The sequence below is a fragment of the Dama dama genome, chromosome 7 (assembly GCF_033118175.1).
Source record: "Dama dama isolate Ldn47 chromosome 7, ASM3311817v1, whole genome shotgun sequence".
NCBI classification, from domain to species: Eukaryota; Metazoa; Chordata; class Mammalia; order Artiodactyla; family Cervidae; genus Dama; species Dama dama.
Genome location: NC_083687.1, coordinates 53473357 through 53487811, shown reverse-complemented (window position 1 = coordinate 53487811; position 14455 = coordinate 53473357). Strand labels below are relative to the sequence as shown.

Sequence of the window (14455 nt, the reverse complement as noted above, 5' to 3'; positions counted from 1 at the left end):
GCTGTCTCCAAATAGTGAGAGCAACACCCTACTCATCCCCCGGATACTGGCGTAAGCATTTCACGCACCGTACCTGCCACGTCGCAGCGAGTCAGCTGCACACACTGGATGTTCAAACGCTGACACTCTGCAAAAGCAGCTACGAACACACCTGTCCAGGCACTGGTGTGGAGGCACCTCCCCTTTCCAGTCTCAAGAGGGGCCTGCTTTGGGGGGGCAGGTAAGAGGGTGAGGGTAGGACATGGCAGAGGGGCGCTGCCTCCCACAGAGGCTGCCGCCCTCACGGCCGTGATGAACAAAGATGTGGGCTGGTGGGGCCCGTGTGTAGTGGAGCGCTGACAAAACCCGCTTCGGGACACTTGAAAGCACGCTCCTCCTTGGGCAGCAACAAGCAGGTCTGCATGTGCGAATGCCAAACTGTGTATATGCTGCATGGGAGACTGACCTCTGCACAGTTAACTTTCAACAGAGCTTTCTCATAACCACTGATAAAAGGCCTCAGAGTCTACACCCTGGGACCTGGGGGCCTGTCACGGGTGAACAGGACCGGAGACAGCAGAGCTGCCTCCTTACGTCCCTAACTTCTGTGCTACCAAGTGTCTACGATCAGGACGCTGAGCACATGTGCAGCTTGTGAGAATGTAAAGGCTTAAACAGCTTCTCAGGCGGATCACACAAGGGCCAGGAACCAGGGTCTTTAAGTTCTGTCCAACCAGGAAATTCCCACTCACTTCAGACCCGGGTGCAAGATGCAAACACTTTTTCCTTGTTTTATCATCGTTCCCTGTCAAATGCATAACAGTCTCACCCACAACACGGCCTGACTGGCACTGTCCTCACTCCAGAGTCTTGTTCTCTGAGTGGCCATCTCCCCAAACCCTCACCCGCCTTCCAGGAGATACTCACTGCTCTCTCTCTACAGTTGAGGGCACCGAGGCCAGAACAGGGAGGTCGCTTGATCAAGGCCACATAGCTATTAGAGTTAGGGCTGTGTAGAATTTTCAACTGATTTTAAAATATCTGACAATAGAGGCTCTGGGCTTCTGAGGTTTTAAAAAAGTCACTTCAAAATCTAAAATGATTAAGACTAGAAACTCACAATGACTGAGCTACATCTATAGTCAAATCTGCACACATACCTCACTGAAAAGGCTTCCATTAACATATGAAATCCAGAGTTTCCAGAAGTTGGGCAGCTGACTTAAAACAAGCTTGGTCAATTTTTCAACAAATGCCACCCGATGGGGAGTTCTGCATCTCCACGCTAAAGGGGAAAAGAAGGTAACAGCATTAATATACTTTTGAATCAAGAGTGAAAATCTCTTTAAACACAGTGCTGTGCCCACAACTACACAGCTGGGCAGTGGTGCAGCCAGGAGCCCAGGGAACCTCAGAGCCGGGCCCTGGGGAAGAAAAGGGTGCGGGAGCCCCACAGGCAGTGGGGAGCAGTCCTCCTGCCCAGCCCAGTCCTTTCAGCAGCGGCTCCAGAAGGCAGGCTACTGCTCCAGCAAATTAACCACAGGCCTTGCAAGAAACACACTTATTTGCAAGTAACTGATAAAGTCTCACACTCTTTAATGGGAGACAGCAAAACCCAGACACTCAACATTGAACATTCTCAGTGTCTGAGAAACAATAAAACATGATTAGCCAGGATGAAAGGCAGGGAAAAGAGAATGAGAACAAGAAAACTGGTAGAAAACTAGTTAAAAGTAGTTAAGAGTAAATGACAGAGATGGAATTAACCCACAAGGACAATGTTTAAGTAAAGAAAAACACAAAAATGATGAAGAATGAAAGGGAAGAAATTCAAAAGAACCAAACGGACTTCTAGAGATGAAAAAACAATGTGAAATGTTTAGGTTAGTCACTGAAAATAAAACATCAGAGAAGCTGAAGGCAGAGTAATCAACTCTATAATGAAGCAGAGTGGAAAGACGGGTGAGGGTCAGACCTCCACAGTCTATGGATAACCCACTGGCTCAACACACATGCCACTGGGGTCCAGAAAAGGAAGCAGAACAGAAAGATATCTGATAAAGTGATTGCCCAGAATCTCCCAAATTTGATGAAAACTTTCAGAATTTGATAAAGTAGATGCAAGAGGCCTGACAAAACCGAGGCAAGATAAATTTGAACTACTCGAGATGGACCATGGCAAACTAAGATCATGGCATCTGGTCCCATCACTTCATGGCAAATAGATGGGGAAACAATGGAAAGAGTGAGAGACTTTATTTTGGGGGGCTCCAAAATCACTGCAGATGGTGACTGCAGCCATGAAATTAAAAGGAAGCTTTTTCCTTGGAAGAAAAGCTATGACCAACCTAGACAGAGTATTAAAAAGCAGAGACATTATTTCACTGACAAAGGTCCATCTAGTCAAGGCTACGGTTTTTCCAGTAGTCATGTATGGATGTGAGAGTTGGACTATAACTAAAGCTGAGCACCAAAGAATTAATGCTTTTAAACTGTGATGTTGAAGAAGACTCTTGAGAGTCCCTTGGACAGCAAAGAGATCCAAACAGTCCATCCTAAAGGAAATCAGTCCTGAATATTCATTGGAAGGACTGATGCTGAAGCTGAAAGTCCAATACTTTGGCCACCTGATGTGAAGAACTGACTCACTGGAAAAGACCCTGAGGCTGAGAAAGATTGAAGGTGGGAGGAAAAGGGGACGAGAGAGAATGAGATGGCTGGATGGCATCACCGACTTGATGGACATGAGTTTGAGCAAGCTCCAGTAGTTGGTGATGGACAGGGAGGCCTGGTGGGCTGCAGTCCATTGGGTCGCAAAGAGTCGGACACAACTGAGTGACTGAACTGAATTGGACTGACTAGAGATGGAGATGATATAATTCAGTCAGCCTCAAGTGTCACTTCTGAGTTAAGCCTGTTAGAGGGTCAGCTGGCGGCAGGGCAGCGCAGCGCAGCAGGGAGAGGTGCACACAGGGCTCATGGACACCGTCACCCTGGTCAGGGAAGGAGGTGTGCTCTGACACTCGGCAGTCTGTCTGGGTCAGACCCCGGGAGCCTCTGCTCACCGGGCTACACGGCACACACTGGACAGCAGCCGGCAGCGATGCTCCTCCCGATATTTACTCCAGCGTCTTAAAGGGGGACACTGACAGTTACAGAGAGAACCTTCCACTTAGCACAAAAGAATCATCTGATTTTAAGTTGTGCTTACGATGGACATTCATTCATATTATTATCTCTACTCCAATACTTGAAAGAATAATATGAAATACTTTGAAATAATCTTCAGAGATATTTGAAATTAATAAGAAGTATTTCTATTACCTTATCTGCATTCCTTACATTGATTATTGAGGTTATAAGTAATCAGTGACTAATAGCATCTAACTGTTACATGAATGCACTATAACCAATGTGTTTTGTATTTCACATATGTAAACAAACAACAGACAAATGTCAACCTCAGGAAAAAATGTAACACAGTTACAATTTGAGATGCCTTACCCCAGGAAAGACGATTACCAATTTATGATTAATATTAAATGAGCAACTTTTTTCAAACCAAATTTTAAAATTCAGTAAAAAGTTGTCTACTATTTTTCTGTACTGCCTACAGAAATTAACTTTTGTTGCAACATTCATCCTGAAGAAGTTCTCAGAGAATTTTTTCTGTGACATATTTTGAAAAACTCAACCACAGAAACGTAACACTGACCTATGCCCAATGATTTATTAAAAAATCAAATGGCATTTCTTTAATGTGCAATGTAAAATACATTGTGATTATCTAAGTTTAATTTCTGGGCTGTTAACTTAACAAGTAGAAAGCAAGATGGCTGCTAACAGCAGCAGGAACACAAGTAATTATGGAATTTTCCAGGAGAAAAACGGCAGCTACACAAACACAAATCTGAAAGAAAAAGTGGAGGGAGACACGCACCGTCATCCCGACCAGGCTGGAAGCTGCTGCCCCTCTTCAGCGACGCCGTCTGCCCGAGGTGACCAGGCGCGGGGGCGCGCACCTCAGCGTCGAGGTCCACTGGGGCGCCGTGAAGGCCCGGGGGCCCTGCAAAGAGACACAGTGTTTCCTTGGACTCCCGGAAAGTACTAGGTGATTTAATGGACCGAAATTTAGACCTCACTCTAAATTTCCATCTTTTAAATAAGATAGCAACTAAAGTAGAACTAGAAACATTTTGTCTAAATAGCTTTTAAAAGTCACTCCTACCATACAGATTTGGAGGATTAAATCTGTTACTCTGGCTTAGTACAGACACAGAACTTGTATATCATTTCAGAATGAATGTCTGGCAAAACAGAGGGGGAGGGGTCATAAACATACAAATCAGGATGAAAAATCATTTTTTGAAAAGCAACTTGGCACTGGGAAAGGAAGGTACAGAGTCTAGTGGGGCAGACTTGCAGCATACACCTCTGCCTGCTCCCTTTAAGCCTCTGAATTCCACGATTTCTCTTTCTGGGTCATGGGGCCTGGCTTCCCATTTCTTTTACCGCTGCCAGCCGCCTGGCCCGGGTCCTTCCCAGCCCACACGGTGAACACCCCAGAAGCTAACCATCACTGACGGGACCGCGAGTGGATGCTGCATGTCCCAACAGTGAATCAGATGTTCAAGCGCTGGTGTACTTACTACTAGTCTCCATTTTAATTTGGAAGCTAATTTTGTCTTTTCAAATTAGATTATGAAACAAATGTACGATCGTGTAAAATCCTACTGAGCTGCATCTAGTATGAAAACAGCTTAAATAAAGTTGCACTGCTTACCCACAACAGCAGCAATTTCCAACGGGATGCACTGTGAATCAGATTCACAGCACCCTGAATATCATCTCGATATCTTCTCCTGAAGAAAGGACAAAGCGAAAGGACAACCAGACCCCACTGTGCTAGAGAGAAGGCTGCTGCCACTACAGCAACAAGCTGGTACTGTTCTCCAATCCCTCTCTCCTGGATAACTTTCTTCTGTATATCCTCTATGGCTTACAAATCTCAAAGCAAGAGAATAAAATCCTAGTACAAGAGTCTGGAAGCACTGTCTCTTCTAAAGCCGCTGAAACAACGGTGAGCAGGGAGGGCACAGCTACGCGGGACTCAGGGTGGGGGAAACACGACCAGCACTGCCCACCTGGACTTGCCTTTTCTCTTTAAATCAACATAGATCATTCTGGGTTCATGTTGCTGTGAAAAACATCGAGGAGAGAAACTACTTTTTTAAATCTCCAAAAAATAAACTTTAGAAACTTCCTAATATATATCCTCATTATAACAACTTTAAAATAAAACTTATTTTATTAAGATATCTAATATATGTATAACAACACATTTACTGTCTTATTATCACCCTGCTTATTTAACTTATATGCAGAGTACCTCATGAGAAACCCTGCGCTGGAGGAAGCACAAGCTGGAATCGAGATTGCCAGGAGCAATAACAATCACTTCAGATACGCAGATGACGCCACATGGCAGAAAGTGAAGTAGAACTAAAGAGCCTCTTGATGAAAGTGAAAGAGGAGAGTGAAAAAGTTGGCTTAAAACTCAACATTCAGAAAACTAAGATCATGGCATCTGGTCCTATCACTTCATGGCAAACAGATGGGGAAACACTGGAAACAGTGACAGACTATTGTGTGTGTATCTGCCCATGGCACCTCACACCCGCACCAGCGACAGGAACACCCCACACACCCCACGCATACCCCCACACACCACACCCCGCCCCACCCCACACCGCCCCCCCCACCCCCCGCAGGCCCACCCCCACACAGAAAGGACAACACAGTCAGAGGGAGGTCAAGCACAGACCTGTTTTTGTAGTTTTGCAGAAAACTTGAGGAATCTCTAGCAAGTCTCCTAGTGGAAGTTACACCTAACCTGATGCCTGGGAGGCACCTGAGCCTACGTTATGGAAACACTGGAATTAAACTTAGTAATCCCACTGATTGTCTACATAAAGGTCCCAGTTGTGTTTTTTAAATATCAAAATAAAATATAGTTTAGTTATACTGTATAAATTCACAAAACTGCACATAAATTTGAAATGTAATTTATGCATGTATTTGATGAGCCTGAGTTGAAAAAGACAGCCTTTATGTATTTTAAGACAATTGGATAAACAAACATATTTATTTCAGCAAGTAATTAACCTAATAATCTGCTCAACATTTGAAATATTTAAAACAGGAGATATTTAGCACAGCCTCCATGCTTACTATTGTCCCTCTGTAATAGAGCCACACTGTGACGGTTCAGATTAAACCTCTCAGGCGTGATGTATCAATCTGCATTTTCACACAGAACCGAAGCCACACAGAAATGTATCTCCTTCTGTCGTGTGACTGTGTCGTGTGGCTGTGTACAGACCCTCCTGCTTCGATCTATTCTAGAAGTGCTGGCCTGCCTCTACCCCGCCAAGCCGCTGGGAATGACCTGGGAGGACGCAACAGACTGATGCTCCCTGGAGTTACTAGCTTCTATTTTTTAAGACTTAAACTCATTTTCAGAACAAAGGAAAAAATGCCTTTGAAGGCTACCTTTAAAAATCCTGTTTGAGAATGTCGGTAGGGGGTTAAACCAAAGGTTTTTCCTGACAGGAAACCTGAAGATTTAGTCTCATTTTGGCCCTATTTCATAGGAATTTTAAGAGACAAACGACACTTCTTATAAGGCGGTAAAGTTTTGGAAGAGAAGCCAAACAGTTAACTAGCCCAGGCTGGAAGAAAACAGACTTGTCCACAGGCATTTACGCTTTAAAGATGAATTCTTTAATGCTGATCTTTATTCTTGCTCTTTCTCCATCTTTGTCTCCCCTTAGAAAAGCCAAAAGTTCGCACGTGGGCTACAGAGGCAGGCCACGAGGAGCAGCGACACGCTCCCGGGTGACCGGCTGGCGGTGCTGAGGGGCAGCGGTCACCTCCTGTCTGAGTCCTGGTGTGCACCATCAGGCACCACTTACCAGGCTGGTATGTGCTATTACCATAAAAGTGGCATCCAGAGAAGGTGCTGCTGCAGTGTTCACAAGAATAGCACCCTGGGACCTACCTCTGTGGACAAAGCTTCATGTGCAAAACAATCGGTCCTTTTATGGAGGATTCAGTTCAGTTCAGTCATGTCTGACTCTTTGCGATCCGATGGACTGCAGCATGCCAGGTTTCCCTGTCTCTGAAAATCTACCACCATCTTTGCTCAGGAGCTTTTCTTGAAAACCACAAGACAAATACAATTGGCATTTTTAACCCAAACCACCATGTAAAACTTTAAAAAAAATTATATTAGGTTCCTTAAAGTAATGCATAAAAACCAGTTTTACCTACGAAGACATCTTCTCCTGTCTGAAATATTTACAGTCTATCTTTTAAAACTGTGTTTCACATGACAAAGACTGTCTCAGGTCTTAACTCTTCTGCCTGGGGGTGAGTGAATCAATTTCTCTTCTTTGGTGTTAAAGTCCAAGTGCAGATGTCACAACAGAAGAACTCACAATCTATATTTTAGATTCAGAACCCAACAAGCCTTTGGTTTGAAAACAGGTTCCTGAGAGGACCTGAATGAAAGTGAAGAAGCTTCACAAGAAGTGACAAGTGTTCGAAGAGACACAGGCACTGCCATCACCACGCCATCAGCTCATCAAGTTCAGAAACCCATGTGATGGTGCACTGGCTTCAGGAACAGAACAGAGAAGTCTGTGGAACTGTGTGCCTGACTTGGAGAAGCCAAGCAGTACTGTGGCTCCTGAGGCAGCTCCCTCACATGCAAAATGGAGACCTAAGTCATGTCTGAACCAGACAATGTCCCAGGTTTCTACCAGACCCACAAGCTTGTGATTATGAGAGGATGCCAACAGAAAGTCCAAATGATATTTAGGAACCCTGCCCCGTACTGACCTAATTTCTGTTACACATAACTAGCATATCTATAAGCGGGAGTCCATTAGAACAACTAGTTGTGAACTAACAACAACAACAGAAGCTACAGTTATTCCCAGCAAACTTATAACTAAGGCCAATATTTTATATAAACCCCCCCCCCCACACACACACGCCTTCACTACATCATTACAGCACCCGCGCAGAGCAGACAGATGCACAGTAGAGCTGACGTGTCCAGGGACACTCACACTGACGACAACAACCAGGAGAGCATCTAGGGGCCAAGTGGCCACAGTGGACACTATGTCACTAGCGGCTACTTCTTGTAAGAAATACAAGTTCTGTCTCCATCTGCCTGATGCCTTTGCACTGCCATCATCTGCCTTTGCACTGACCATTGATTAAAAAGTCACAGTATCTATGTACTTAGCTACTGGACATATTAAACTGCTTTTGAAATTGACAGTTAATTGAATGCTTGATATCAAGAAAGTACTGGTAACACTTCAGGTAATGATAATAGCTTTCAAGAAGTTCAAGTGATATAGTTTTCACAAAGCATGTTTATCTTTGAAAATTACATATTGAAATAACTATAGGTGAAATGAAGTGACCTACTTCAAAAATAATTCAGGGTGAGGGAGGGGTTGTAGGTAAAATGAGACTGGCTGTGAGCAGATAACTGTCTAAACTGGGCAGACACAGAAGAGGTCATGGGATCACCCTTGGTGCTCCTAAGTATGTTTGGAATTCTCCAAAATAATAAACTCCTTCTGATGTGAGCTCAAAGAGCTCTTTGCAATTAAAGAGCATGGACTTGTTAGGACTGTCTATATTGTTTATATTAGATGTGTTTGCTGACAACAGGTGGATATGGCTCAAGATGTTCTTCTGAATGTCAAAGGACAGTTAAAATCATAATCTATAAACATTTGGCTAATGGATTTAGGAAACTTACACTGTATTGTCATGAAATTTGTGGAGTAAATTCCAAGAGCTAAAACTGTTATGTTGCACTTTTCAATCAGAAAGACCAACTTATGGAAATAACTTTACGTAAACCTCATCACTAACAAAAAGGTTCCAGTCAATGCGCATTCCTTCAATTATGCCGCCAGCAAGGAGCAACCTCGACAATAGGCTTGGTCAGAGCAAGTAAAAAGGCAGGTCTCCAGTCACACAGAAGCGAGTGTCCTTTTCCCTAGAGATGCTGACTTCCAGCAGTGCTGGAGAAGTAAGTTCAGAGATGCTGACTTTCAGCAGTGCTGGGTGAGTAAGTTTAAGTAAATACAAAGGCACGTCTCCAGTCACACAGTAGCGAGTGTCCTTTTCCCCGGAGACGCTGCCTCTCGGCAGTGCTGGGTGAGTTAAGTTTAGCAGTATGAAGCATCCAGATGACAAGGAAGGACTCCACCAGGTAAGGCTGCATCTCCATTTACCTCCAAGAAGGACCCAGACTTTAGTGACGGGATTTTGGGTATCAGAGCTTTCAGGTACTGATGTAATGGTAAGCATGAAATTTCCTGTGTGGTCTTTATAAATTACACACGTTTTCCAGAAATTTGAATATTTTCATAACTAAATCGTGCAGTCGGATTGTTTCTTACAAGCCTGAGCAGGGAAGCCTTCTGACGGACCCCAGCCCTGTCTGTACTCCTGGCCATCTGACCACTCTTCTGCGGCCCTTCCCTGGAAAACCACACTCCTTGAGGCTCAGTGGCAACAGCACCTCCTCCAGGAATGTCCCGGGGCCTCTGGTTAACCAGGCTGAGGCAGAGTTCTGTACTCTCCTCTTCAGAATACCTCTCACAATTATACTCGCGTGACAAATAAACACCTATGTGACTTTTTAAACCATGTCTCTCTCGCTAGGGGACAAGCTCCAAGAGGCCGGAGACCACATGGGTCTGCTCAGCGCAGTACTTCAGTCCTGAGCACGCACCCACCACAGTGTCTGCCAGCCCTGCTGCACCAGAGTCACCCGGAAGCTGTGAAACCACTGACGTGTGGACACCACCACGAGAGTCTAACACAGTGGGAGGGGAGGGGAGGAGGCTGGGGAGTGACAGTCTTTAGAAACACCAGGGGACTGTGTCAGGCAGCCCTGGGTGAGAGCCTGCCTGACCGAGCAGACTCCAAGCACAAGAAACTGAGGCCTCCAGAAACCCACATGGACCTCAGACTGTGTGTGCTGTCTGATGTTTTCACTTGTTAAAACTATAAAATAATTAGTGACACAATAGGAGTTTGGATATGGCATCAGGGAAGAGATATTTGGGTTTTCCTAAACATTAAGAATAGAAAAAAACTGATTCACAGCTGGAGAACACTCAGATCCAAGCCAGCTAACCCACGACAGACTGTCAACAAGCGCTGCGGCCTCCCCGTGCGCCGCCTTCTGCGCCAGCACCGCTCCCTTGCCGCCTCACTCTCCTCCCAAACCCAGCGTCACCGGGATGGGAGGGCACCCCTGGACTCGGCTCAGGGCCTGGTGCGCAGAAGAGCTCAACAGGCAGCTGATGGAGTGACGAAGGCACGCGCCTGCCGATGGACACAAGTACCATCCCTACACGCCGTGTCACTTCCGCTGGAGCTCCTGCCCCCTGCCCAAAGCTCTGCCCACACGGCCAGTCCCCCACGAGACAGGCGTGCTGAGGCTTACCCCACGCCCCAGTCCCCGGCCCAGGGAGGATGCTGAGGTGGGGTGGGGAGGGTGGCACAGGCACGATGAGCGTGAGCGCCCCCAGTCGAGCCCCCCAGGGCGTGCCGAGTGACCGAGGAGGACGCGGGGGGCTTGCCTCTGAGGTCCCGCGCGCAGCCCTCCCGGCAGCCGTGCATGAGCTGGAGGATCCACCGGTGCTGGGCCCCGATGCACTGCCACGCAGGGTCGCCAGGCGCATGGAGGTCGCACAGGTACCTGAAACGGCAAGGCCACGGCTGACCGCGTCGGCGTCTGCTGCACAGCCGTACAGTCAAAACGAAAGCCAGCATGTGTTAAAGTCACAGCTTTTAAGGATACCTAAAACTTTGTTAACTAGTAAAGCATTCGTCAATCCTTACTCTTTAATATTCAGTTCTAAATGAAATGTATTCAATTTCCTTGCATGCAATTAACAATAAAAGTACATTTTAAAACGCTTGACTTTATAAGAAGACGACCAAGATGACAAAGACAAGTGTGTAGTGGTCCTGATCACAGTGCTCCGACTTAGTACTCCGTCACACAAGAAACACCAGCAGAGTCCTCCGCCTGATGCTTTTCTTCTCTGGTCTGAAACACACGGCCACGAGATGGCAGTGTGACCCTGCTTTCTATACCCTCTAAACAGGGCAACTGAAACTTCAGACCACCGTATTACACAGAGGTTTGGTGACAGCAAACACCGACCTATAAGTCTCAACTCTAATTCATGAGAAGACAGTCCTCCAAAAAATGCAGTATAGATGGGCACTTTTCTTAGTTTTAAAATAGGGTGAAAAATATTTAAAGTCTTCTTTGTGAAAATTCCCAACCCAGATACACAACTGAAGTAGATTTCTGCTGAAAAATTGACAAATATTATTCAAAACCTAGCCCTCATGAAATACGTAAATATAACAAGTTAAAACAAATTAAATCAACTCCAAAAGCTGGACTTGCTGTCTTAAAATTAAGCTGTCTATTGTCTTGGGGCTGAAGTTCCGTTTAAGAATAAACGGTAACTAATGGTGACAAGCGTGACCTCTTGCAGGGACACATCTGGGCCTCTCTCCCAGGTCCTCCAGCGCCAAGCACTTCCTTACCCAGTCTTCTCAACCAGCAGTTAATCAGAGGAGGAGTCAGTCAGTGACCAACAAAACCTGGCATTCGGGAACAACCCCCTCCCCGCTGCAGGATGAACGGGGGGCGGTGGTTTTCTGCGGGGTTGTCCTGTGTGGGCCCTGGGCCTCTGCTCACGGGGCCTGGAGCCTACTGAGCTGAGCCTGTGGACTGTCTGTCTGCTGGGGCCCCTCCTCAGACAGGAGGAGCGGCGTGGGCCCCAAGGCTCCTCCTGCGCTCATACTGCACCCTCAGAGCCGCACCAGCGGCAAACACAGCACCCGCCCCCCGCACCTTCCTCTCTGATGCACGCACGTCCCTCTGCTCAGTACCCCCTCAAATTGTAAGGCTCTTCAGCCCTTCCAAAATTTAAGAATAATCCTCTTTCTACCATCTTGTTAATGGGTATTACACAAAAGTTTTATAAAGAAAGATAAATTTGTTGTCTCAGAAACTCTACAGTGTTTCAGTTCAAAAGTACAACTTGTGTTAAGCTTTCCCCTGGTTAAATGACTTAATCCAGTAACTTTCATTTTTTTAGGATGTAGATTAAAAACATATAGTTTCATTTCAAAGATCTTGGCTTAGAATATGATACAGATTATTGCTACTTCCTTTTAAACTTCGTTACCAAAGAATACTTTTTAAAAAGGCCTTTTAGTGGGAAAAAGTTAAGGAACGTTAGCTATGAATAAGCACAGACTCAAAATTTTAAACTTTAAGAATTAGAGCCATTAGGCATACTTAGACATGATTTTTAACAATGACCAAGGAAAGAATCACACCGATATGGAAAGAAGCAGTGATGCGTGGTACTCTGCTGCTTGGTCAAGCTGCTAGCAGCAGCAGAGCAGGGAGAGAGGGAATCGTGAGAACGCCTTGACCTAGAGTCAGCAGTGAGCAGCCGCACGGCGACAGGCTGGGCCACACGCTCGGACCCTGCACAGCTTCCAACGTGTGGGAACTGAGACTGCAGTTCTGCTGATAATAAGTTGAGGGCCTCCACCCCCACTTGGTGCTCACGGGATGGCTCATCATAGATTCCAAACTCCAAAAGATATTTAACCTGGTTGTGATGTTTTTCCTATTCTTTAATAACTAAACCCTTAATTTAAAAAGGATGATAAATTGCTCCATGTAGTCTCAAAGTGTCAAAAATAAAGATTAAAAAGTAAATAAATTACTTGACATTTTCAGTGACATTCTTGTTCTTTTCCTTTTGAAAGGACAGGGAATAAAGCATTAAATAGGCCATTTAAAAGAACCTTTTAAAATATCACTATCTTTTAAATGGTATCTAGTAGGTTAACCAGTCACGGGAACTGTGCATGAGTTATCTACACAATGGCAATTCACTACATAAAGAAATCCTGCACTCGATAAGGTTTAACATCATTTTCCTACCAGGAAATGTAACAGAATAACTGTAATTATTAGTGAAGCAGCATGGCAGAACACAGCCAAGACGCTAAACAGCTTCGTATCCTCAATGACAGATTAACCTTCTTGGAACTCTGTTACTTTACATGTTAAAAAAAAAAAGAAAAAGCAGTTGGATAACAACACACAGTTAATTAGCAGCATTAAATTTCTATGATTCTACAAACCAGAAAAATTCCTAAGTGCACGCTTTCTTCTGGGGACACTTGGAGAAAAGCACAGACAGGCTGTGAAGGCAGACAGCTGGAGGCCCCGACCTGTGGAGCAAGTGTGGCCCAGGTGCCGCACGGCGACTGCGTGGCTTGTTGGGGGACAGCCGGCACCCCAACTCCCCACGCCTGCCCACGTTAAAACTCCTTCCCTCTTGAGCAACACGGTTCCTACCACGTTGTGGGGTGCACATTTCTGCTGCTACTGCCATCCTTTCCAAGTAAGCATTCCCACTTCCTTTCCAAGCCTGGAAGCTTTCAGAGCCCTCCGCTGTTAAGCCCCACCCTGCCAGCAGCACTGGAGCCCTGTGGGACAGCGCCACCCCCGAAGCCAGTCAGGGAGCAGCCCCCCAGTCAGGGAGCAGCGCCCCAGTCAGGGAGCAGCCCCCCAGTCAGGGAGCAGCGCCCCAGTCAGGGAGCAGCCCCCCAGTCAGGGAGCAGCGCCCCAGTCAGGGAGCAGCCCCCCAGCCAGGGAGCAGCCCCCTAGTCAGGGAGCAGCGCCCCAGTCAGGGAGCAGCCCCCCAGTCAGGGAGCAGCGCCCCAGTCAGGGAGCAGCGCCCCAGCCGGGTTAGACCCTGCGGACAGGAGGAGAGGGCAAAGAGGCTGCTTTCCCTTCACCCAAACCGGCAGCATTCTCTTGCCTTTAAAGGGTGACTGCTCCCCAGTCTCTGAGTGCACACAAGAACCTGGTGTCCTACATGGGTCCCCAGACTTCTGCTGCTTGTCTTCCCTCCTGCCGTCTCAGCACTCTCCCAGTTTCCCCGAATCTCTGTAAGAGCGACAGGACGTGTCCAGCATCACCCAGATATTCGCGATTCGTCAAAACTCTCGCAGAAGGTTTACCTTATATAACGTTTCTGGTCATGTAAAGTCGATGGTGTCTCCAGCAACTTCTCTAGAAGTAATTCTCTTAAAGCTTCAATCCGTGTTTCTACTTCAGCATAATCTGATTAAAAAACGAAAAGAATTACAAGATTTACAGACTGAAAATTTAAAATCAAAGTATGGAAAGCAGACTGGCTGTGTGGGGCAGAGGGGCTGACTGAGAAGAGGCAGGAGGGGATCTGCCCCAGCGATGAAACATTCTCTCCAGGGTTCAGGTTACAGGGTGTGTGTACCTGCCAAACTCACTGGACTGCAG

The 14455-nt window shown here is 46.2% G+C and overlaps 1 protein-coding gene across 2 annotated transcripts in view; it reads right to left on the bottom strand.

Moving 5' to 3' along the window:
* The window catches only part of EXOC2 (exocyst complex component 2), a 118132-nt gene that overhangs the window by 55158 nt on the left and 48519 nt on the right, over positions 1-14455 (bottom strand). For both annotated transcript variants that reach the window (XM_061147751.1, XM_061147752.1), the window contains exons 10-13: positions 14158-14260; positions 10665-10783; positions 3920-4045; positions 1140-1264 (exon numbers count right to left, since the gene is read on the bottom strand). In XM_061147751.1, coding sequence (XP_061003734.1) covers positions 1140-1264; positions 3920-4045; positions 10665-10783; positions 14158-14260 — 473 coding nt within the window. The remainder of the gene's footprint in view (positions 1-1139; positions 1265-3919; positions 4046-10664; positions 10784-14157; positions 14261-14455) is intronic.